Source organism: Erithacus rubecula (assembly GCF_903797595.1).
Source record: "Erithacus rubecula genome assembly, chromosome: 2".
In the NCBI taxonomy this organism is placed as follows: domain Eukaryota; kingdom Metazoa; phylum Chordata; class Aves; order Passeriformes; family Muscicapidae; genus Erithacus; species Erithacus rubecula.
The window spans coordinates 49363531-49387052 of NC_136685.1; the positions used below are offsets into that span (position 1 = coordinate 49363531).

At 35.3% G+C, this 23522-nt stretch overlaps 1 protein-coding gene across 1 annotated transcript in view; it reads right to left on the reverse strand.

The window, feature by feature from the left end:
- TRDN (triadin) overlaps window positions 1–23522 on the reverse strand; it is a 213068-nt gene that overhangs the window by 104741 nt on the left and 84805 nt on the right. Inside the window, exons 13-16 of the mRNA XM_079298923.1 lie at window positions 16854–16925; window positions 6941–6976; window positions 5853–5915; window positions 4970–5032 (exon numbers count right to left, since the gene is read on the reverse strand). Coding sequence (XP_079155049.1) covers window positions 4970–5032; window positions 5853–5915; window positions 6941–6976; window positions 16854–16925 — 234 coding nt within the window. The remainder of the gene's footprint in view (window positions 1–4969; window positions 5033–5852; window positions 5916–6940; window positions 6977–16853; window positions 16926–23522) is intronic.

A 23522-nucleotide genomic window follows, 5' to 3' on the forward strand; every position in this document is an offset into this window, starting at 1 on the left:
TTCCTATTTAGGAGGCAAAGATTTACTGTGGCATATAAAGAGAGACATCACCCCTCCCCTCCTCTGCTAACACTGCCTGGTGTGAAACATCTGACACGGTATCATGCATCATAGATGTATCTTTACCCTATTAATACCTTTATCAATGACCTGCATGAAAGGATCAAGTACCCCACAGTCAATTTGTGGACAATACCAATTTGTGGGCAGGACTGTTAATTCTTCTGGAGGGCAGGAAAGTTCTGCAGAGGGATTTGGGCAGACTGAATTGATGGGCCAAGGCCAGTGGGATGAGGTTCAACAAGGCCAAGTGGCCTGGGTCACAACAACCCCGTGCAGTGCTACAGGCTGGGGACAGAGTGACTGGGAAATTGACTGGCAGTAAAGTCCACGGGGATGTTGGCTGACAGCCAGCTGAACACAAGCCCAGCTGGCCAAAAAGGCTGATGGCATCCTGACCTGCATCAGCAATAGTGGCCAGCAAGGCTAGAGAAGAGATTGTCCCTCTGTACTTGGCATTTCTGAGCCATACCTTGAAACCTCTGCTCAGTTTTGGGCCCCTCCCTTCAAGAAAGCCATTGAGGTACTGGAATGTGCCCAGAGCAGGGAGACAGAGCTGGTGAGGGGTCTGGTCGACAAACCAAATGAGGAGTAGCTGATGGAGCTGGGGTTGCTTAACTTGTAGAAGAGCAGGCTCAAGGTAGAATCTTACTGCTCTCTACAACTGCATGAAAGGAGGTTGCAGCGAGGCAAGTGTTGGTGTCTTCTCCCAGTTTAGTGTGACTTGGCAGTGCTATATTAACAGTCAAACTCAATAATCTTAAAGGTCTTTCCCAACCTAAATGATTCTGTGATTGTGTAGGAGATGCATCCAAAAAATGGGTGTGCAAGCTAGTTCTTTTATTAATAGAGCAGCTCCAATGCTCCTTTGTAGGGGTTTGTATGCTCTGTTGAGAGCATGCATATACCAACACAACAAAATGGAAGTCAGATTATGCTCTCTGATCTGGGACATGTAGATCTGCACACTGGAACTGCTCAGGGAGGTACTTAAGTGTGGTGGGCTTAAAATATTTGTCACTGAGGTGAGAACTGAGAGATTCTTGCACACTGGTCCTGCTAATAAAGCTTTATGGTTTTAGCAAAACCATTTTCTTCCTAGACATCAGCTGCATTGTCTGATGTCTCTGGTTTATCATGAGGGAAATAGTGAAAGTGTACCAAACTTTGGGATCTTTAATCCAGCTAGTGTTGGTCTAGCTTTCAGAAGACATATATAAACAGAAGATAGATATGAGGACAACTGGCCCGGACTGCATGACTGTACTTAAATTTCCCCATATGGAAAGTGGAGAAAAAGACACTGATTATCTTTCTAAGGAAGTTAGCTAAGATTTGTTATAAAAATAATGCAAGAAGAACAGGAAGATCATTAATGACAGTTGAAACAGAAGTTTAGGTAGGAAATGATGTGATGATCCAGGCTGATATTTTTATTGCTTTATGAACTCATTTTACCTATGTGATTTGTTTTGAGAACCAAAATCAAGTGGGAACGGGGTTTGCAACAATTGAAGACAAAAGCTGGTGTGAGAATCATTTCTAGGAAAGCTGATTCAAGGAAGAGCAGGAAAGCTCCAGACTCTGGGAAAGAGACCATCAGGAAAAAAAATCTACAAGCAAATAATGTGCCTGGAAGCACCAGTCTCTGTATAATCATTTTCATGTAGGGTTGGACACCAAAGCTTTAAGATAAAAGGTCCTTTTCTCAGATTGCAGACTGGAGCCCCCTGGGCTGATATGCCCCAAGCACCAGGACAAACTTTGGGTAGCAAGCCCCTTAAAGGGGATTTGGAGATTCAGCTCCTTCTTTATCCAGAGTAGTACTAGACAGAATTCTGTAAAAGGTTTTGCAGTCTGACTGTACCAGACCCTTGTGTCTGATGATTATGTTTGTTTGTTAGGCCTCTGAGTTTGTAACAATGGAATTATCTGTTTTTCAGGACAATTAACACAATGCTTTTGTATGAGCTGAAGGTCAGAGGATTAATGTAGTTTTATCTACAGTGCATTTTTAAAAGCTAATTAAGAATCATTCACTTTGCTCTGTACTAAAGACTGAGAACATTTCATATTAGATGACTCTTGATCCTCTGCAGCAGCAGAGAGGGGGGAAGAGAGAGAGAGAGAGAAATGGGGGAAGAGAGAACTGGAGGAAGAGTGAGCTGGCATATAAATAAACAAATATATCACAGGGACACTGTTAATGAAGACCAATAAAAAACCCTCCATTCTGGTAGCAGTAGAGAGAAAATTGCCTCTTGGACCAAAGGACCAATCTAAAATATTAATCTGCAAATATATTCAGTATTTGCAATTACAAGTGTTCCTTGTTAGAGCAAGAGAGATGGAGAGGAATATAGAGAAGTGCTTCTTTCAGAACATTATTTTGGGGATGTTTTTATCACTTAGTGCTGTCTCTCTCTCTTGAGCCTGACAGCCTGTACATGCCACCATTCCTCTGTGGGGAATTCCTGGTTAGCAAGCCTCCAGCCAGACACGAGTCTTCTGGGAGAAAGCACACAGGGGTGTGGAGCAGCAGTGGGACTTGGGTGCCAGGAGGACCTTGGAGCAGAAGGAGCTGCCCACTGCCATGGGCATGAGTGTGGGTGGCAGTGACAAGGCAGCCTGGCCTGAAAACACCTCAGCTTCATGGATTGCAAAGGTCAAGGGAAGCAAAATGAGACACAAATCAGAGACACATTCAGAGGAATGCAAGAGTTTGGAATCCAGGGTGAGGAGTCTATTCTCAATGCAACGGCCTCTGCCTAGCCTTTTGAAGGGCAAAGGTAAGAAAACTGGAAGCTGTTCTTTGCTTTTGGATGCTTATCTATTCTGCTGATCCAAGTGCTCAGAGGTTGATTTCTGTGTCTGTCCAAATTATGTAAAGACTATCAGACATCGAGGTGCCTCATTTCAAAACTGGGCTATGCACTACTGTTCTATTGATCAAATATGGCAATAATTTCAGGCTTAACACATTTTAGGAATAAAAATGGTGCTGCCTATCGAAGGCATAAAGTGCACATGCTTTCAAAGAACAAGCTGAAAGAGAAATAACAGCAATATGTGTAGCTAGAATACATTATGGATTACCATCCTCTTACACAATGACTATAAACTCCAAAAATGCAGCAACCTACCGAGCTAATAAAAATCACAGAAATGTGCAGATATCTTGGTTTGTCTAATTTGTGTCTTTCTAGCATTGGTAGGATGACTCACTGGATTTAGCAACTGCTTGTGAAGATGAGCATATTAATAACTTTATGCTGCTGCTCTGCCATAAAATGTAATCTTTACAATTCTGTATTCTCAAGTGAAATACAAGCTTAGAACCAGAATAAAATTACAAAAGATATTTGAATTGTTAGCTTATGTTCTTTTTAAACCTGTGTTTATACATTAAAATATGCAACTTATCTAGGAAAATAATATTCTCTTTCATCTTTATCACTTTCTCAATGCATACAACTCCCTATTATAAAAGACATATTTAAATATGGTGTTACCAGGATAGTTGTCCCAGGTAATCTGTGCATTTTTATATTTTCCCAAACATAAATTGCTATTTTTCTTTCCATCCATAAGTGCTTGAATAGGTAAACTTATGCAGACCATATATGATTAAGTGGCAAAGAAACCAGTTGCTTATGGAAAATTGCATATGTAACCCACAATATTAGTAAACAACAGAATATAGATCCTTTCAGGTTTTGATAACATTAAACAGATTTAAGTAATTAGAAAACAGAGAATAAGGCTTGCCTTGAGGACATAGTCAATATATTCCTGAATATTTACATCCTATTTTGAACTTTTCTATGTGGCTTTAGGTATTACACTAATCTACAGAAAGGTTAATCTGAGTACTTTGAGCCCTTTTAGAATGATATATATATGAAGTCACAGATAAAGCACCAATTGGAATCAGTGTTCCTAGGTATTCAGATGGTGATCAACCACTAGACTGAGCATTTTGTTTCTTCTTGATTTAAATGAGACTGTTTTGCAGGCTGTGTCACTTAGTGGAGATACTTTCGCATTTCTTCATTAAATGTATTTGCAGATTTACTGAAATGGGGGAGAAAATTACAGCATTTTTAGTGTACACAAGATCCAAATTGGCAATTTCTGATCTTGAAATGAAATATTTATATTTTATGCATGAAACAATCAATTAGGTTTAGGATATTCGCTAGCTGTATTTTTTCAAATAATTATTTTCTGGGCATGAGTAAAAATTCAGAAAATAACCATATATTTTCTGCCACATTTAGTGGTTTGATATGGGAATATTTCCATTTATTACTTAAAATTATCTCTATTTGTAAAATAATTCATGGAAAAATATATGCTCTCCATTCAGTCTTTGCCATGTAGCCTTTGAAATTAGTTATGCTCTTGATAGATTTAGTATATGAGTAAAAGTAGTGTTTGTAATTTATTTGTAAATATATTAATATTCACAAATTAATTATATTTGCAAAAGCCCCAAGATCATGGAACAGAAAATTACATGTATTATATATACAGATATAGTATAATATTTAATATAATATATTATATTATACTATACTATACTATACTATACTATACTATACTATACTATACTATATTATACTATAATATAATTAATATAATATAATATAATGTCATATATATAGACACAATGCATATATATATATGTGTGTGTTTATATATACATATATATATTTTTGTATATACATATATATATATATAAAAATATAAATATACTGTGATACATCTGCATCTATCTGTATCTCCACTTGAATTCTTGAGTGATAATGAACTATATACACCCTCATCTCAATTGCTTAAAAATTGAATGTGCTTGCACTAAATCCTCAGATATCACTGCAGAGAAAGTCAGAGTTCAATTTCTTACCTGCTTTTTTAATTTCAGGGACAGCTGTCTTCTCATGAGCTTTCTCCTTTTTTCCTGTTTTTTCTAAGATTTAATTAAAGAGAGTAATTTAATGTGCTGGAACTCTGAATCATACACTCAAATATGCAGTCAACCAAGACCTGGTGAGCACATACTGAAAAAAAATGTGACTTATTTGGGAGTTCAGATTATTCCCTTATAGCACTTGCACCCAACTAGCCACAGAGCAACCAGCTGAAAATGAAAATTAATCAGTATGCATCAACTATGGATGATTTTGACCCTTAATAATTCATCAAAAGTTAGGCAAAAATCATCAGTGCATGAATGTGGCACCTTTTAGCTTAAGTTCCAGCAGCAATGAGATCATTAAAAATTAATGAATGACTTAAATATTTCGCATGAAGCAACACCTTAGTGAATTTTAGATGTTTTCTGACAAAGCATGATTGAAATATTATTTAGATGGATACCATGACTTTGCACCTTGGTCACTTTAAGATTCAATTGTGATTCTAGAAAATAAATAGATTTACCCCACCTTCAGAAACTGATGTACCATGAATTGAGTGATATCTTCCACGAGTTTTGTGTTTTGCAGGATCACTGTATGCTGTTATATATGGACTCCATTAAATTGTTTAAAAAGCCCATAGATGGCCACCAAAGAGGACATTTAATATGTCCAAAAATTAGTTTAGTAAATATTGGATGCTGAACACATTAGACATTAGATACTGATGAAGTGGAAACATGTAAATAGTGACTGAACAACTAAGAGAAGGACAGAAGCATAGGATTAACCTAAGAAAACCATGTGAAATGAGCCAGAAGTGTGAATACAGCTGAATGAGGCCACATAAGAAGTGTTTCCAAACCATACCTTTCATCTTAGTTTCAGTCGTAGTCTTCTTTTCATCACTCTTTTTCTTTTCCTCTTTTCTCTCTAAAAATAGAAATTGAAGTTCAGCTGGCTACTTTTACACAGAAACACACAAACAAACATGTATGTATGTATGTATGTATGTATATATACTTGGGGAATCCACTAACTGCATGCATTATGTTTAAGATTTGATAATCTGGTCACTTATTACCAGCAGCTCAGAGAGGGAATGTAGTGCTAGGGATAAAACTGGAACAAACATGCATACCAGATTATTAATTAAATGCTAATTCAAGAAACTATGCTCATTAACCTGGTGTTACTAAGAGTTTATTGTGGTGATTCAATAGCCATACACCTGTTCTACCTCTTTTCAAAGACCTGACTGAATGATAGCAAAAGTTGCAAGTGAATGCCACAAAAAGCTTGCATATGCAATATACTTTTATAGAACTTTTTATTAATGAATCTTTAAAATTGTCTGTACAGGACTTCAGTTATTCATGGAGAGTTATTAAAGCATTATCGACAAAACATGATATTATTTCAAAAGTATGTGCCTCTATTTTAGCAGTTATTTGGGCAACTGTAGAAATAAGAAGCATATTTTTTCCTTTTTAAAAACACGCTACAAAAATTTAATTACTTATTTTATCAATGTTTTGAATTAGAAAACCGAGAGTTCAGTAAAGGATACAAGAAAGTTATAATTCTTATGTTTCCTTTGGGAAAGGAATCCCCTTTTTGGTGGGAAAGAATGCAAGAGTAAAAGAATAGCAATCTAAGTGCTTTTTTAATTGTTCATCTATGAAAAGCCAAATTTATTACCAGCAGTTTGTGCTGCATGGCTTTGGGTATTGATACAGCCAGTAAAACTATAATTTTCTTTTGGTGAGCTTTTACTGTTACAAATGTGGATAAGAAACCAAGATTTACTGTCTTACAAAAGATATTATGACTTCAGCAAGAGTCTTTTCTTTAATTGAAAAATATTGAAGGTATAGGAATATTTGCAAATCCAAGATACCAATATACTCCTGTCCCTTGCATAAAACTAATATGAAGATAAACAAAAACAAACTTACTTTTCACTTCTCTATGTTCCACAATAGACTTTTCTTCTGCATGGAAGAAAAAAATACAAATGGGGAAAAAAGTAAAATTTATATAACATTTTATCTAAACCAAAAGAAATATGTGTGTTTGATTTTTGAAAAATTGAAAAATTGTTGGGTTTATAAACTACTTGATTTCCATGGTCTGTCCATGTTGATTTAATTAATAAAGTTATTTTGCCTATTGTGGAGTCAATGTATTTATTGATATTCAGGGTCTCCTCTGCTGATTTTATGACAATTGGTTTCAATATTAAGCATAATATAGATGTGTTCCACTTCTTTCTTGTTTTAAACAGATTTGTTCAATGCATTTCCCTTGTTATATACATATATATACAGATTGTTTCACAGTTTTATGTGCTTAATTCTTCCTGCTGAAACTGAGCACACTACACTTCATGCTAGGAATTCCTCTGTTTTGTGAGGTTCCTTAGGTATGTGTAAAGTATCAGTGGAGTGCTTATCCTGCACTAACTTGTTTGGAGCTTCATATTCTTGTATACTTTATTATTCTTGTTATTGTCTCTCTCTCCCTCCCTGAAACACTTCTCCAGAGACTTGCACTAAGGACTGTGCCTGTCTGGTCGAAATGGAAGTCCCTTCAGCTTCAGATTTCACAAAAGCTCTTCCACAGCTCCACTTTCCTATGCCACCTATGACTCTTCAATGAATTATTCCCACAGGTAATGTAGATCTCCTCCAATTTCTAAAATGTGATTTAATTATTTGCTTATTCTGGCTGAATTAACCAAAACTGTTAAACATACTAAGTGTGTCATCTACTGACAGAAAAGAGCTTCCTTCTGTCTTTCTTCCATGAGACAACTCATAGTAACTAGAGGCAGAAGTGCTTCTGGGACTTCCATACTGTCGATTTTTTTCCAAGAGCCTCAGTTCTGCTGAGTTAGATCGATTTTTTTGGTGTCTTAAATTTCTGATGCTAGGTGATGCACAAGAATAATTTGTAAGCCCAGGGTCAGTACAATAAGATTCTCTTTAATCCCAGACCATTTTGTGTCTTTGAACTTGTAGCATTTTGCATGCCTCTGGGGCCCAGAAAAACCCACATTAAATCTGCCTTAAGTTGCATAGCAAAGTCCAGAGCCATATGCATCTTGAAAAACACAAGCTAAGGTATGGAGCTTTGAGAAGTGAAGCTTTTTATGGAAGATGTGGCAGGAGGAAGTGTCAGGAATTTTTGCCAATAACCCAAACAAAGATGGTGACATCCCTGGCTGCAGAATCTTAATTGCAAAGTCATTCCACCAATTAACCCCACTGACAAAATTTTCTTCCATCAAACTCTCAAGTTGCATTATTCAGAGTGTTCAGGCATCTTTGAGATGTCTACATTTGTTATGAAATTTCTGGGGGATGATTACGTAAAAGTAAAGGACTGTGGCCCCTATTTTCCAATTACACTGCCTAAATGTAGGATAAGCAGTCTTGCTCAAGTCTGAGAAAAACAATCACTGAGCTTCCATTCATATCTAGCCCCACTGATGCCCCTCACTGAGAGAAATTTCCATAAACGAGAACGATGGACTTGGTAAATGGGTATTATGGAAAGAGCTATTTCTGGCTTAAGGAAGTAATCCCATTTCTTGAACAAATTTATTTCCTCTCAATTTAAGCAGCTGACATTTAGAATGTTGCACCTTAAGTGTATATTTAACACTAGCAAGGCTTGTAATTTCTGAAGCAGTAAATGTAGTGGCCTCTATGCAGATATGTACACAGCTAAATTAAGAGGCAGAGCCAGTAATTAAATAGGAACTTAGGCAGGTCTTTTGCACTGTATAATATGAACCCCATCTGTTAATCGAAAGCACTTACATTTTTAGGTAGGAACACTTACAGTACTGCAAAGGGCCAGCTGCATAAAATGGGATCACAATATGCACAAGTTGTGGGTTACACAAGCAAACAAAAGGTGCTTTTGAGGATTTGCCATAGACCACAATATGAAATTCAAGTGCAATTAACTATTGAAAAATCTATTGTTATTGCTACTGTTTCTTGATAATCTAATTAACAGGATTTTTTCACCAGTAGCATTAATTCTGAGCCACATTTCATGGACAGTGTAAGACATATGAGTACAAAAAGACTTCACCTTTAAAAGCCTGCAATACATTTACAAGAATGAAATAGAGATATGTGCAGCTGGAAGAGGACATGACAGAATCAGTCAGCAAGGTCAGAAAAGGACTTTTCATTTAGTCAAGTTTTTTATCAGTAGAGTCTATGCAGAAGTAGAGCTTTATGTAGTATAAGAGGGATTCCAGTGAACACGAGTATTGTGAATTAAAGAACTGATGTACTACTGAATGGGATGTTCAGGTAAAAAAATTATTCCTGAGTGAAAGATAAAAAGAAGCAGCATAGAATAATTGTCTTGCAAAGTGGCTGGATTTGGACAAGAACAGACCTTGAAGCAAAGAAACCTCTGAGATGGAACTACTTATTTTTTTTAAGGGATGAAGGGCTGAAGCCAGTAGAAATCCAAGTAAGATTCAATGAAGACCAAGAAGGAGGTGTTTCAATCTGAATTTCATCCACCCATCTTGACAATATCTTTGTGTTATTCTCATTGGAGATCAGCTAATTCTTGGACAATGGTGGGAGGGGAGATAACAGAAGCATGCTAACAATGTGGCACTTGAAATCAGGCCTGGTAAGACCAGTGTGCTACTCTGCCAGTGTTGAGTGGAATCTAAATTTAGGGATGAACATGAGTTACAGGGCATAGTGTCATGGGAATGCTGCACAGGAACTGGAAGAAGAAGGTGCTCTTAGAGCTTCTTTACCATATTGCTCCAGATGGTCCATGCCCTTATGGAAAGTCTGATTCTGGAAGGAATTGTCAGCTCATCCTATTTTGTCTGAGAAACTGAGGTAAGCAGGGAAGCAAAATATAGCCACAGATTCCTTCTGGTGGAGAGGCATGCATATAGCAAACACTGGCTATTGGGACTGAATGCCAGAAGTTTGGAGATGCTTTGGTTCACATTAGCTTTCTAAAGTTCAAATCCTTGTACAGGGCTTATCTGCATTTATCTAAAACTTTGTTGTCAGGAAATCTCAGGAGGAAAGCTCATGTGAGAGACTGGATATTTATTGCCTGACTTTGTGAAATGCTACAACAGCTTTTCTTGCTTACAGATTCTAGTCCTGGCAGAACTCAGGAACAGCAGAGACACATGTATACTCACTGACATACAAAACAGAACAAAACAAACATTAATTCAGCTTTTCCTGAGAAACCATAATTCAGACTGATTATAGTGACTTTGTTCCAGATAAGACTTCATTTCTTTTTCTCCAAACAGCTCTGTACATTTTAAGCTGTCATTGGCACAATTTTAAAAGATCATTTAAACAAAACACAATCTGCATTTGAAAAAAATTATTTCCTTATTAATTTTGAAGGGATTACAGTTGCTCTTTGTTTTACTTGGTGACTGAAATCCTTTCTCTCTTGGACTCAATAAAAGTTTTGCTCTTGATTTCAGTGGGAGTTGGATATCCTTCTAATTATTAAAATAATTCATTGTATCTCCATTTTTGATGATACTTATTTTCTTTCCCCTTGGCCTGTTGCTTAGAGTAGAGACTGACAATGACTGGTCAGTAGCAGTTGTGATTCTAAACTATTTAACAGCCATTCACAAAATAGGATCCTCTAATGGTTACAAAGTTTTTGAGATATGAATAAATAATGCAAGAAGGTATTTCTGATTAGTTTAGAATGTCATGAAAACTCGTACTTTTAGGATTAAAACTAAATTTCAAGTAAAAATTTACCTTAGCTGTCTCTTTGCAAAAAAAAAATCTCTTTCTGGGGTTTGTACTTGTTGATCTGGTTACTATCTCTATGAAAAATAGCTCTGTCTTGATTCAGCCACTGAAAGACCAAGAAAGATCAAAGAAACCTAAATAGCATTTATCTAAAGCTCCTAAATTTCTTAGAATTTCTTCTGTTCCCACACAAACACACACATGCACGCACACATGCACACAGATGCTCTCTCCAGCTTACAGGTGAATGCTTAGGCCAAAATGAAGTGTATTTATTTGCAAAACCACCATTTTGTTCTGCAGAGTAGCGAAATACAATTTCTTTTCATACTGGGCAAGTGAAAGGCTCTTGGGGCACACAGATCACTGGAGATTCAGCACACCCTGAAGGCCTAGACAATCTCTCCAGCTTGACTTTGTTTTCTTGAAACTGCTTCACTGTTTTCAAATCCCAGTCTGAAACACTATTTGGCAGCTGTGAAGATTGCTTAAGGAAATATTTTTGAGGTCTGCAGAATCTATGCAATAGAAATATCATGCTTGAAATTCCTAATGCTTTCATGTGACCTACATAAATGTTTCTTATTTCTTCCTGTAGTGATTATAGACTTCTTTTTCATGGCTCTGTTGCATTAAGCACCAGAACTCTTTGTTAATTGCATGGGCCATATGTTGCCCTCACTAAAGAGCACAGTGTGGAGCTAAGTCATAAAAATACAAGTGAGATGAAGCCAGAGTACACACAGCAAGTCAAAAAAGAGGATGGGCAACTTCCATAGCAGGGCCAGCAACAGAAACTCCACTGGACAGTGCTCAATGGTAAATATGATGCAAATATGATTATGATGAATACTTAAATTCCTGGGGAAACACTGATTTTTTTATGGTACAACTTTTGCTAGTAACAGCCAAAACAATACATCTAAGGTAGCTGGGCCAGCCCTCTCCATCCTTGGGACTGATGTTCCCACTGGACAACAGGAATCAATGTCAAGACCAATTCTGTTGCCAGTGCTGGGAAGCTTTTTATGGGGCATGCTTTTGAGCAACAATGTCTGAGCTTTAGTAATGGGATGAGGAGATTATGAAAGGACCTCTTTTGTAGAGTTTCCTTTTTCTTTCCAAAGAAACATGGAAGTTCTGCCTTTGAAAGCCTGGATTAAATTAATCTCAGTAAGTATTTTCCATATGCAGGTGACGCATATGCAAAAGATTATTGTTTTTCTATAACATTAAAAAAGCACTATGAAAGGCTAAAATAATCTTCAGAATTATTTGTTTGTTTTTTATTGGGTAGACTGGAGAATATTTATTGTCAAAAGAATACTCTAACATTTCAAATTATAAATTATGAGAAAATATAATAATATGCGTAATCAAAATATCCATATCTTTATAAATATATTTTCTTGCTCTAGTAAACTTTTCTCTCATGTCTGTTTCACTTTTTTGTATTTTATGATAGAATAAAAGTAGTACAGAAGAGCCTCATGTCATTAAGGAAAATGTCAAGGGCTTTCTGAAACAGTGAAGATTTAGGGGTTTTTTCATCATTGCTAAATCATTAAAATTTACTGCTTAAATGTCTAATTTAAATAATCAAATAGCTCACTTTGAAACCTTGATCATATTATTTCAAAGGTTTTACTGTCTTCAGACTCATGGAGATATAAGGTCCATCTATCTAAAAAAAACTTGTTATGCTGTATATACAGCAATGCATTACAATCAACTAAACTGTTCATCTATTAACCTAGATTAAACCTAACCCATTGCATTACAATATTTCTAATAAGAATATTTTCCTTTTTTCTTTCTTTATTCTCCCTTAGATTACAATTTATCAGAAAAATGGATTTTCATCCACAGCTCATGTCAGTGTTATTAAGAATATTCTAAATGGAGAGAAAATTTTCAAAATTGTGCCTTTTATAAAGGGCTGTGTCTTGAATCACAATCTCTCACTGAAAGGATTTTTTAAGGGTAATTGATTCTACAGTATAGAAGAAAAACAGAGGTTTTTTATAGAACAATCCATGTACAGAAGAGAAGGCAGACATTGACAGATTGTACAGAAGCAGATTGATTCGTACAAGATTTATACACTGCAATACATCAAGGGAGCTTTGTCAAAATTTGTATTGACTTTAGTAATTTAGATATTCTTGGTTATATCCCCTAATGTTATATTCATGAACAGAGATATAGACTAGAAATTCTTCTTCAGACAGTCAAATAATGTACATTCTATATAACAACATAGGTGTAGTTGCAAATTAAGCCTCCCCAAGAGTTTTGGGAGAAGTTAAACACATTTCACAGCAATTTGCTTTATTGCATTCTGCAAAATTTGTAATTAAAGGATTCAATGACCTAAAGAAAATACTTTTTTCCCCCTCATAGATCCTCTGAACATGTTACAGAGATTTATTTTTTTTTCTCAGATGCCATCAGGATGGCAAGGAATGACCAGTATGCTTCAATCAAGGAAGGGGGATATTTCAGAGCTTGTCATGATTCATTAACATACAAGAATGGTTATGTTGATGGCTCTTCCATGGTAAATGCTCTCCCACTCAAAGATACAGGAACACATTTTTAGGACAATATAACTTGGGAAATCATACTCAGATACAATGCTGTTCAAATGTTTTTTGTGATACACTGCTCTTTGAAGCAGTAAAAGGTCTCCCTGAGATCATATACCACACACATCTTTCCACCAGGAGAAGGATTTTGATACATACTTCTTACAAAGGTGCTGTGATCTTGTGAGAAGGCAAAGACATGCTATTCTGAGCAATCAACATGAAGATTCCCTCATAACTAGCTAAGCCTCTGATCTTAGTTTTTACACTTGTCTAACTGCAGTGTCTTCCTGAGTGATTACCCTGCCATGTTAGAGAGGGAAACATGGGAGGACTACCAGAAAGGAAAATCCTTTTCATGTGAATGTGAAAATGGAGGAAGGTAAAATTGTGTGAGCTGAGCAAAAATTCAAGACCTAGGAGAGAGAATTGCAGAGAATCAGAGTACACTGCAGAGAAGTTTTAGCACGTCAGTGAATAACAAAACAAAAGAAATCTAGAGTTAGAAGACGTGTGGAAGACTACAGCCAAGGAATAAGCAGCATATTAATTTAAAGTTCAGATAGCCATAGAGAACTGATCTGTTCAAATTACTGGTGACACCAGTGTCCTGACATGGCAGCATCAGTGTCAGCCAAGCTGAGAACACTGCTTCCAAATACTTGTGAAAGCTCCAGAAAAAGATAAGATAAAGAATTTAAAATTAGTTATTCACTTTCTAGTTTACCAAACAAGGTTTCCAAGCTTGAAATACAAGTAGATGCTATATATCAATGCCTTTATCTTCACAAATTCCTTTACCTTCTTTCTCTTGTTCACCATTACAGGATCCTATATTTGTTTTATTATTCTCTGCTGTTGGTGATCTGAAAATTCAAACTCTCCATTGAAGTTTTAAAGTAAGATCTTTGAAAAGGCCAACCAACCATGAAATAGGAGAGTAATGATCTGTTCTTTTCTTTCTGACCAGATTAGTACAAAGCAATTTGCTTTTTGACCGGGAGATATCTGAAAGTTTCAACTCATACACACACTTCAATGAAAATTATTGCTTACTACTAGAACCTAGTGTAAAAACTGAGATTGTCTTAAATAATTATCTCCTTTCAAAAAGATTTTCCATGGAACTGAAGGAAGAGAAAAAGGCAATGGCAACTTGAGAAAGTTTGAGATTTTACATATAATAACAATATACTCTTTTTCTAAGGCCTCAAGAATTTGGCATAGAATAATTTCTACAAGACATTGGATGCTATCCAAGAAAAGCATTCTATTTGAAGGTATCAAATAATCTAAAAATTTTATATATATGTGGTACACACACACCACTATTTCCACCTTATCAGAAAACAAGAATGGTTCAAGATTAAGGCAGTAATGGCAAAATAGAATACTGAAAACATGTCAATCTAGAAAAAGAGTAAGATCCTTTCAGCCTTCACCAGCTGCATGATTATGTATATAATCAGAGTTAGTTTCTTCTGTCAAAGGCTAATCCAGTCCTCGATGTCACATAAAGTATATTTTTCAGTTAAAAAATCCTTCTATTTGTTTTTGATTCTGAAAAATTATTATACCATTTTCAACTATATCTAGAAGAAGAATCTTTTCTTTCAATCTGTCCCTTCTCCTGATCAGTGATATTTAGTGATGTACCAGTCATAAAGGTATCTAAGTACTAAGAAGTCACATGCAGATATCTCCAGCTATTTTAAATTTGTCTGCCTACTCCTCTTTTTCCCTTCTGACATTTTGCCAAATATTCCCATAAATTACTTTTTTTTTTCCCCCAGGGTTGAAATAAAGCTTCAGGGTTTATAGTTCCTTAAGGCACTGTGGCATATTTTCTCATATATGGAAAACACAGAACAGCACAACATAGCAGCTTTTCATGGTAATGTTTTACAAGTATTTCTGCCTTCTTCATTTCCTCCAAATCTCTTGCATGAAAAAGTATTGTATCCCAGTGATTGGCCTTGAGCCTTAAAGAGAATTTAGTTATATGGTTCTGAGCAGATAATCTCCCCAAAATTTGTTTGCCAAATGGGTGTCTAATTTGCATTCCCAATTACCTGAGTTGCATGCATAAATGAGCTAATGAAACACACAAATGTGTAACTGGTCATAAATAGTCATTTCTATGTGCAATTGCACTAATTGCATGCTCCTCATGATTTTGAAAATCAAGAATCTAATGTTAATTTGATGCTAGTCATCTTGTGTAATAGTTATATTTAAAGATTAAGTTTATCACTCAGCAAATGTGTCAGCCTTGTCCTATTATGTCTTTTTTCCATTATGGTTAATTGATGTATAACAGAGTTTAACACTGCAGGGACTTCTTTCTGTTGATAAGCAGGGTTCAAACATTTTCCTAAAATAAGCAGGACTGTTAATCTATTTCTATACTGTCTCAAAATAACCACAGTTTTTTACTCCTTTAAACAGCATGTTTAAAAAGAAATAATCATTTGTGGTTACAAGATTTTTGGGGAAAGACATAATAAGTCACATGACTATTTTTATCCAAATGTTCTGATTCATAATTATCACATGACAGAAATATGTAATTAATGCAACACTTTGTTTCAGTCATGGGTCCTGGCAAAACCTAAGTCTTGGTTTTTTTTTTTTTTTTGTATGAAGGAAATCTTGTAGCTGTTGTCACTTATTCTGCTGATACCTCATCTGTTTTTCTCTTAGACTGCAACTGCTTTCTGGGTAGCATAGAATTTAGACCTCTGTGAGAGAAATTAGTGAGTGCTGTGACTGAAGGACTTGACTATCACATGAAAACTGCACATAATTACACAAAAACACTCAAATGTTTTGTACTATTAAATTATATTATGTAAAGGCCAATAACATATATTGCAGTTGTAGTTCTAAGTCATTGGACATAGTTAATTTTAAAATTAAAATGAGTGTTTCAACCACTTTACAGTAATGATCAGACTACAAACAATATAATTCAATTTCAGGGATTATGTTTTAATCTTCTCAATGTAAGACCTGACTTTATATTTCTCTTTTAGTGGTTTTAACAATAGCAATATGATTGATAAACTCAGAGCCAAAAATATTGCATTCATTATTACAAATAATGCACAAAAGAATTACTGAATAACAATAGCTGAAAGAATAATCTATAGTATATTAAGAAGATAATGTTGATTATGTTTATAGTTGGATAGCAAGTTATGGCTGAACGCCATTCAAAGCATTTTACAGATTAGGCCTCAGTCCTGTAATCTGTTTCACTCAGGAAATCCCCCAGCCATCTGTGAGACTACACAGGAATATAAGGAATATTTACATCATGTCATGCATTTGTCAGTGTGTCATTCTTGTCCCAGGCCTAGTAATGTGATCACTTTTGTAATATAGGGTATATTTACAAAAAATTTAACAAAACCCCATTAGAACAAACAGTCAAGTTAATAAGTAGATTATAAGTAGTTAATAATAAAGGTGGGAAAACTCAAACTTACCTTCAATAGCTGCTGGTTTCTTTCTTGGACTGTGTTCTAGAAGCAGACGAGGTGGTACGAATTCCTTATGTCCTGCACCTAAGAATACAGGTTAAGAAGCATAGAAAATGTATTCACCAACATGCTGAGCAGTTTCACTGGGAGGCTGAGCTCCCTTCAAAACAATTCATGTTAAAAATATTACAGTGTGCACAAAAGATAATCTTTTTCAGACACTATAATAAGGAAACGTATTTTTCAACAAATAGATTAATTTATTTTTAAGAGTCACATTTGAAACTAATGAAGTCCAAGTGACTCAAACATATGCTGAAATGCTACAGTTGTTTTTCTTCCTTAACTCAAAAGAGAATAATAATACTATGATAATAAGGTTACATATTCATGATGCCTCTTCTACAACAGTCTTATTTTCATCTGTCAGACAAATGATCTTCAGTTGCTCCCTTATGTCCACTTGTTATGAGCTCCTGGAAATGCCAGTAAAAATTATGATGTTTCTCATCCTTAAGGATTATTCTTAATTAGCCAATACCAACCAGGTCATGCATTGTAAACACTGATGAGGTTCTGATTCCAGCTGCTGGCTGAAACACCTGTACTCTCTCTGAGTGTTCAGCTGAGACTTTCTGCACTGTCTTAGCCTATGTACAGATATAATATTTTGTACAAAATACTTTTCACTTCATTTCTCCACAGATTCATGAGCAAATTTAATGTATTCTTATATTACTTATGCTTATTTTCTAGTTTATGACATATTTTCAGTCTCCTTATTTCCTTTTAAGTTATTTCACTGGTATTTAGTCTGAGTAGCTATCCTATCATTGTCATTTGGCAAGTGCAATTTTTTTGTGACCTGAGAAATAAAATTAAGTAGTTAAATATAATATTGATTCAGTCATATGTGCCAGCATACATTCACTGCACCAGAGTCCACATGCAGACAGACTAAATCTGTTAAATCTCGGCTCCAGCTTCACATCAGAAACTCAAAGCCATGCCTCATGCTTGATGATAGACTCAGAAAATAAATTAAGATTTTAATGGGCCTTGGAAACTGCGGCATCTTACTTCCCCCTCTCATTTTGCAAAGGTGTGTATACTCATGGGGAATGCATGAGAAAAACATCATCTTAAAGACAGCAATGGGATTTGGACTTAATGTTATTGCATCTCATCAACATATGTACAATTGCAGGCACATAATTTGCAAGCATGTGGTTCAGTTCATCCAGCAACTTGTATAAAATATCAAACACAAACTTGACATGTGCCTGAGCCACTGACAAAATGTTACCACCTTGATAAAACCAGTGTATTGAAGGTGCTTTGCAACAAATTGTAATAATCCCACATTTTCCATGTATATTTCCAAGTGGATATTTACCAGTCTCATCTCAGAATAACTATAGTCTTAAAATGAATGTTAGGCAAACTTCAGGAATCCAGATGTTTAGCCATGATTTTCCAACTGCTTTATGTCTGAAAAAAAATAATATTGAAGTTGCAAACTGAACTAATGAGCTTCTGATTACCTTTGTCACCAACCAGAACAGAAAAGTGATATTTATAACCAGGTCAACACACAGAAACTTGAACGATTGAATTTCCAGTTCAGAATGAGAACAGAAAACAACATAGCAATGAATGAAGCATGGGTAATCTTCTTTTTCCTTCTATATTTGATCAGTCAGAGAATAAATATTTATTCTTTTTTTTTCTTTTTGTTTTTTCTATATCCTTTTTTTTCCCCTTTCCAAATCAAGACCACCTATTCCCCCAGTTAGAAAAAATGATAGTTTTTATTATTTGGATGAATATTTTGTGTGAAAAAGGATAAAGGGTGGTGGCTCAGAATGTTGAGTAGATGAGTAATGATGAAGGACAGTCAATAATTTGGACTGCTGTGTGGTATCTACAATGTAGAGCAAGGATCTAACTCCTCTAGGTCAAATTGTAGGCTGGCCCCATTATCTTCCTGTGCTTTGTTGTGGCAGCAGTCTTCTAATGATTGCAGCAGCGTGCACATAATGCCAGTATGATACCACTTATTGCTAATGACTTGTCAAGTTCTATTTTATAGCTTTACAAGTTTTAAGCAAATCATTTATTTCATGCAAATTGACCACACGGTCTAATATGAGAATGTTTTAAGTTTAAGCTTCATAGATCAAAAACTTTCCCTTAGGCCAAAATGTTTGTTCTGAGCAGGTTCCCATCCACTCTGATAAAAGGCTTCTTTAATGTTACCATGTCTTATTAAATGTCTCTCTATTCCCTTTGATGGGAATGTAAAGGACAGTAAATGAATAAATATTTTATCCATTCTTTTGATTAAATATATTAAAGGGGATAACCTAAGTCAAATTTCTTTTCTTTTTCTTCTTCTCTCTTCTTTAACTTTTAAAGCACAAGTGTTTTTCTGTAGTACAGATGACTGATAAATAGAAATTAGGAATTGGCCTCAACAGATCAGACCATTAGTATTACTGATGTCCACTATCTTGACTCTAGCAGTGGGCAGTTGGACACACATCCATGATGTAAATTAGAGAAAGTCAGGATGCTTTTAATGGTCTCAGTGGACAATCAGATTAGTTCATGAATTGCAAGAAGTTGTTATCCAGATTACCACTACTATTACTGGACATACACTTATCTCACAGTTTTAAAAATGGACCCACAAAAAACATTGCATAGTTATTTGCTTCTCATTTCAAACGTAGCCTTCATTTTACTGCTACAAGATAAACCACTAAAGTTCATTTAAACTGCTTTAAGAAAAAATAAAAAAATAGGTTTTGATTCCTCCAAAAAACATAATTGCAAGCACAAAAATTTCTACGCCAATTTGTCCCTACAGTTGATCCACATTTCCATGTATCTGTCCATGCAGTTGTGCTACAAGCATCTCCTTCATATATGATATTGTAAACAACTGATAACAAATTACTTCTGATGAAAACTAAAAGAGGGAAACATTTTGGATTTAGGCACATGGGAATGATCTCACCAAGAGAAAAAGTGTCACATTAAGACATGAGTACCCTCCTCCACAGCCTGAAAGGAAAGAAACAGGCTACAAGGATGAGTAGAAGGTTTAGGACTCTAACTAGGTAACATGAATAATTCATTGAAAATCAGCTAAAGTCCTCAAGCTCTGGGAAACTTCTGCCATCAGTGTTTATCAAATTGCTTGAGATATCTGGAAAAAATTAATCCTGACTTGGTTTATTAATATTTTAGATTTTTTATTGCATGATAAGGAATACAAGACAAACTTTAATTACCTCACTTTTCTCAATCTAGGAAATGGCTTTCTACGTACGTCAAAAATGTCATGTTTGAATATTGTGTATAAATTGATTTCCTATGATAATATCAAATTATGTGAATTTTCTTTCTTTCCTGATCTTCTGAGTTCAACTTTTCTGCAGCAACCTTAATAAAGTGTCTAAATATATCTTTCTAGATAAAAAACTAAAATGCTTGTAAAATTTATTATTATTAATAATAATAATAGCATTATACAGGCATTTCAGACCAGTGAATAATTGGATAGAGAGAAAAATAAAGCCATCACAGAGTGCAATATGTGGAAATACCATTCCTATGACTGTTCTTTTCCTCATATCCATATACCAGTTACTTAAACAGCAGGAATCCTATGGTCCAATAGCACCAGCACTTTGTTACAGTTTCTCAGTGCAGCAAAATGTCTTTAGATAAATGTCATTCTGCTCAGATATGACATCATTCTTTAGTGATCGTAAAAATCATTCAAATCAAGTAATTGTCTTTGCAGAGTCATTTGTTATGAAAAGTAAATTCCTGTCAAATATTTAATGAATGTTGGAACAAGGCATGGATCAGCAGAATGAGGCAAGACTGCCAAATATGATTTTAGAGAACTGAAAATATAATGGAGTCCAACCATTTTGCCCAGGCTTCCAGTTTTGAGCTGTCAGTTGCTGCAAGTTAAAGGTGAGTCTCTTCCCAGCTTTCTGTCATTACTCTCCACATTGCTGTACCAGATTAGGCTGTGACTGTTCTGGGGAAGGATTTCTCTGCTTAGTAAATGTGCATGAATAAACCAGGAGCAAACTGTTTTCATTAGGAAAGAACAGCTGAGGATCAAGAGGTGAGATTGTATAACTGTACTGAACAATGCAAATACTCCTTTTATGGAATGCATTTCTTTAAATAAAAGACTGATGCCCAATATAGGCATTATTTCCCAAGGAACACACTGTGACACAAGGATTTTGTGCACACTGGCAATTAAATGCTGCCTGGGAACATTACTGGGCTCTGGAATTCAGACAGACATATCCTGCAACATATTTTTTTTGGTAGACTGACAACTTTGACTTGTGCCAAGCAGCAGTGTCTCAAAAATTTCATTGGCTCGGTTCAGAAATTGGCAGGGTCCAGGAACCACTCCCAATAGATAGCTGAGATACATCCAGCCCATTTTGACCTTGAGGAAGTGCTCTGGATGTGGATCTCTCTGTGAGGGATAAACTCATCTTCAGAGAGAAAACAGTTGAGCTGAGTTTGATTTAGTAATCTAGATGTGGCCAAATAACAAAATTATGTCAAATGGAAAAAAGCCAGTCTAAACAGGATTTTAATGACCTATTTGGAACTGAATTTTTGTCAGGGGAAGATAGAATTAATGGATAAGAAAGTGAGACTTTTGAGAAAGCATATTTTAGTAGTAAACATATATTTCATTTTTTAAATTGCATTCAGGATGTGGCTCTTTATTAAATGGTTAATTGCCTAACATAAACTCTGATTTTGAATAAGGTTGATGATATTACTTCAGAAAAACCTATGCTAGAGTAAATGCAGTGATTACCAGTAGCAATGCAATCTTTTAAATTTTAGTGTTGTCATGCTGACTATCAACCAGTTTCTTTAATGATGCATGAGAAAAGAAGAAAAGGAGAGATTACACAGGTAATGACAAATATATCTATCTAGCTATGTTCCACTACATCTGTGTATTTAAAATCCACTAACAATATGACAAATAATTTTGGAGCTCTACATAGAGTCCAACCTACCAGTAAAGCACATAATTGTTAGATATTCCCTGAACACACAGACCATGAGACCAGGCCTACACAAATAACCTAACAGCCTTGGGAGTCCATCCATCTATTAAGCTGAAAGCAAGGGCCAGGAGGTTAAAACTGAGGGTGTAGGAAGGAAGGATGTAGACTGATATTCTAAATTCTCTTTTGTAAGGGAGTAAGGGAAAGGATTAAATTTCTCTTCTCAAGGCACCTAACAATAAGTAACAGCAATTTGATAGCCTTCTATTTTTAATACATAAATATTTGAGTTCATCCTTTGCTGTTCATGATGGATTCCTATATATGTTTCTATGTAGTAACAATATATGCTATATGCATGTGCATGCATGAATGTATAAATACATATCAATATTTGTTTAGAATTAATGATAGAAAGCTTAGGGTTGGAAGGGACCTTGAAGATCATCTATTTCCCTATTCCTACCATGATTTAGTGATGTTTCTGAGTAGAAAATACTTGATTTGGTAATTAAACAGGTGTGATAATCATTGTTTCAGACTCCTGGAGATTGTGTGAACATCAGTTGCTGTGTTTTCACTCAGACACCAAATCCAATTAAAGTCACAGCTGGGAATTTGTTTGATATATTTTTTTTTCTTTTCCTGTGTATTTGTATCTCACACAATCTAAGTGTGCATAACAAGTGTACATATGAGGCAGACAAGAGAGGTATGGGTAGAGCTATTGGCATTTTGGGTTTTTTTTCTGTTTTAACTTAAAGTGAATACTGTGGATCTAGAAATGCATGCAACATATTTTAGCTGCATGGCAGAGCTTGCAGTTTAATCTATTTACAAAACCATATCTCTTGACAACTCCCTTTACACAGATTTTTACCAAAAATCTCTCTATAGCTCAGTCCATATTTGTGAAAACTGTTTTAATTATTATGTTCAGAAGACTGAAGTCATGAAGGAGTTAAAAGCAAAGCTTTAGCAGTTTTGTCATTATATGTTTAGTAAGAAGTCACACAGCCTTTCCTGACATTAAAATAAAATTGAATTGAAAAAAATTAAAAATTGAATTTGCTGCTTCCACTTCCTCCCATCATTTATCATGGGCAGTTAGCAGGTAAAAATAAACCTACATATTATGTTTAGAAATATCGAAAGATGGATCTCAAAGAAGTACAAGGACAGTGAAAATTGTGGGTTATTGTGTGGTAATGATGGGTTATTATATGCATAGTGGAGTACAAAAAGACTGTAAAGGCAGATTATAAAATGAAAAGACATATCCAGACTTTCTCTCTCTCCCCAAATAACCTTTAATAAATTGGTATCATATACAGTGACCTCTAGCATAATTAACATGAAATCAGGAGTTGGCATAGAAGCTTTTTTTTTCACAATATGAAGTATCCAATTAAAACAGAAAAGAAACCACTGCAACCAAATACTTGCAGATGACAATTAAACAGAACAGAGGAACCCTATAAGCTGTTATGAAGAAAAGTAATAGACAATGACTGTGCCATGTGATCTCTGCTTAGTAATTTATGTTCTTTGTATTTGGCTTATCTGTACATATCATTGTTTCAACCGTCCTTCGTCCAACTAC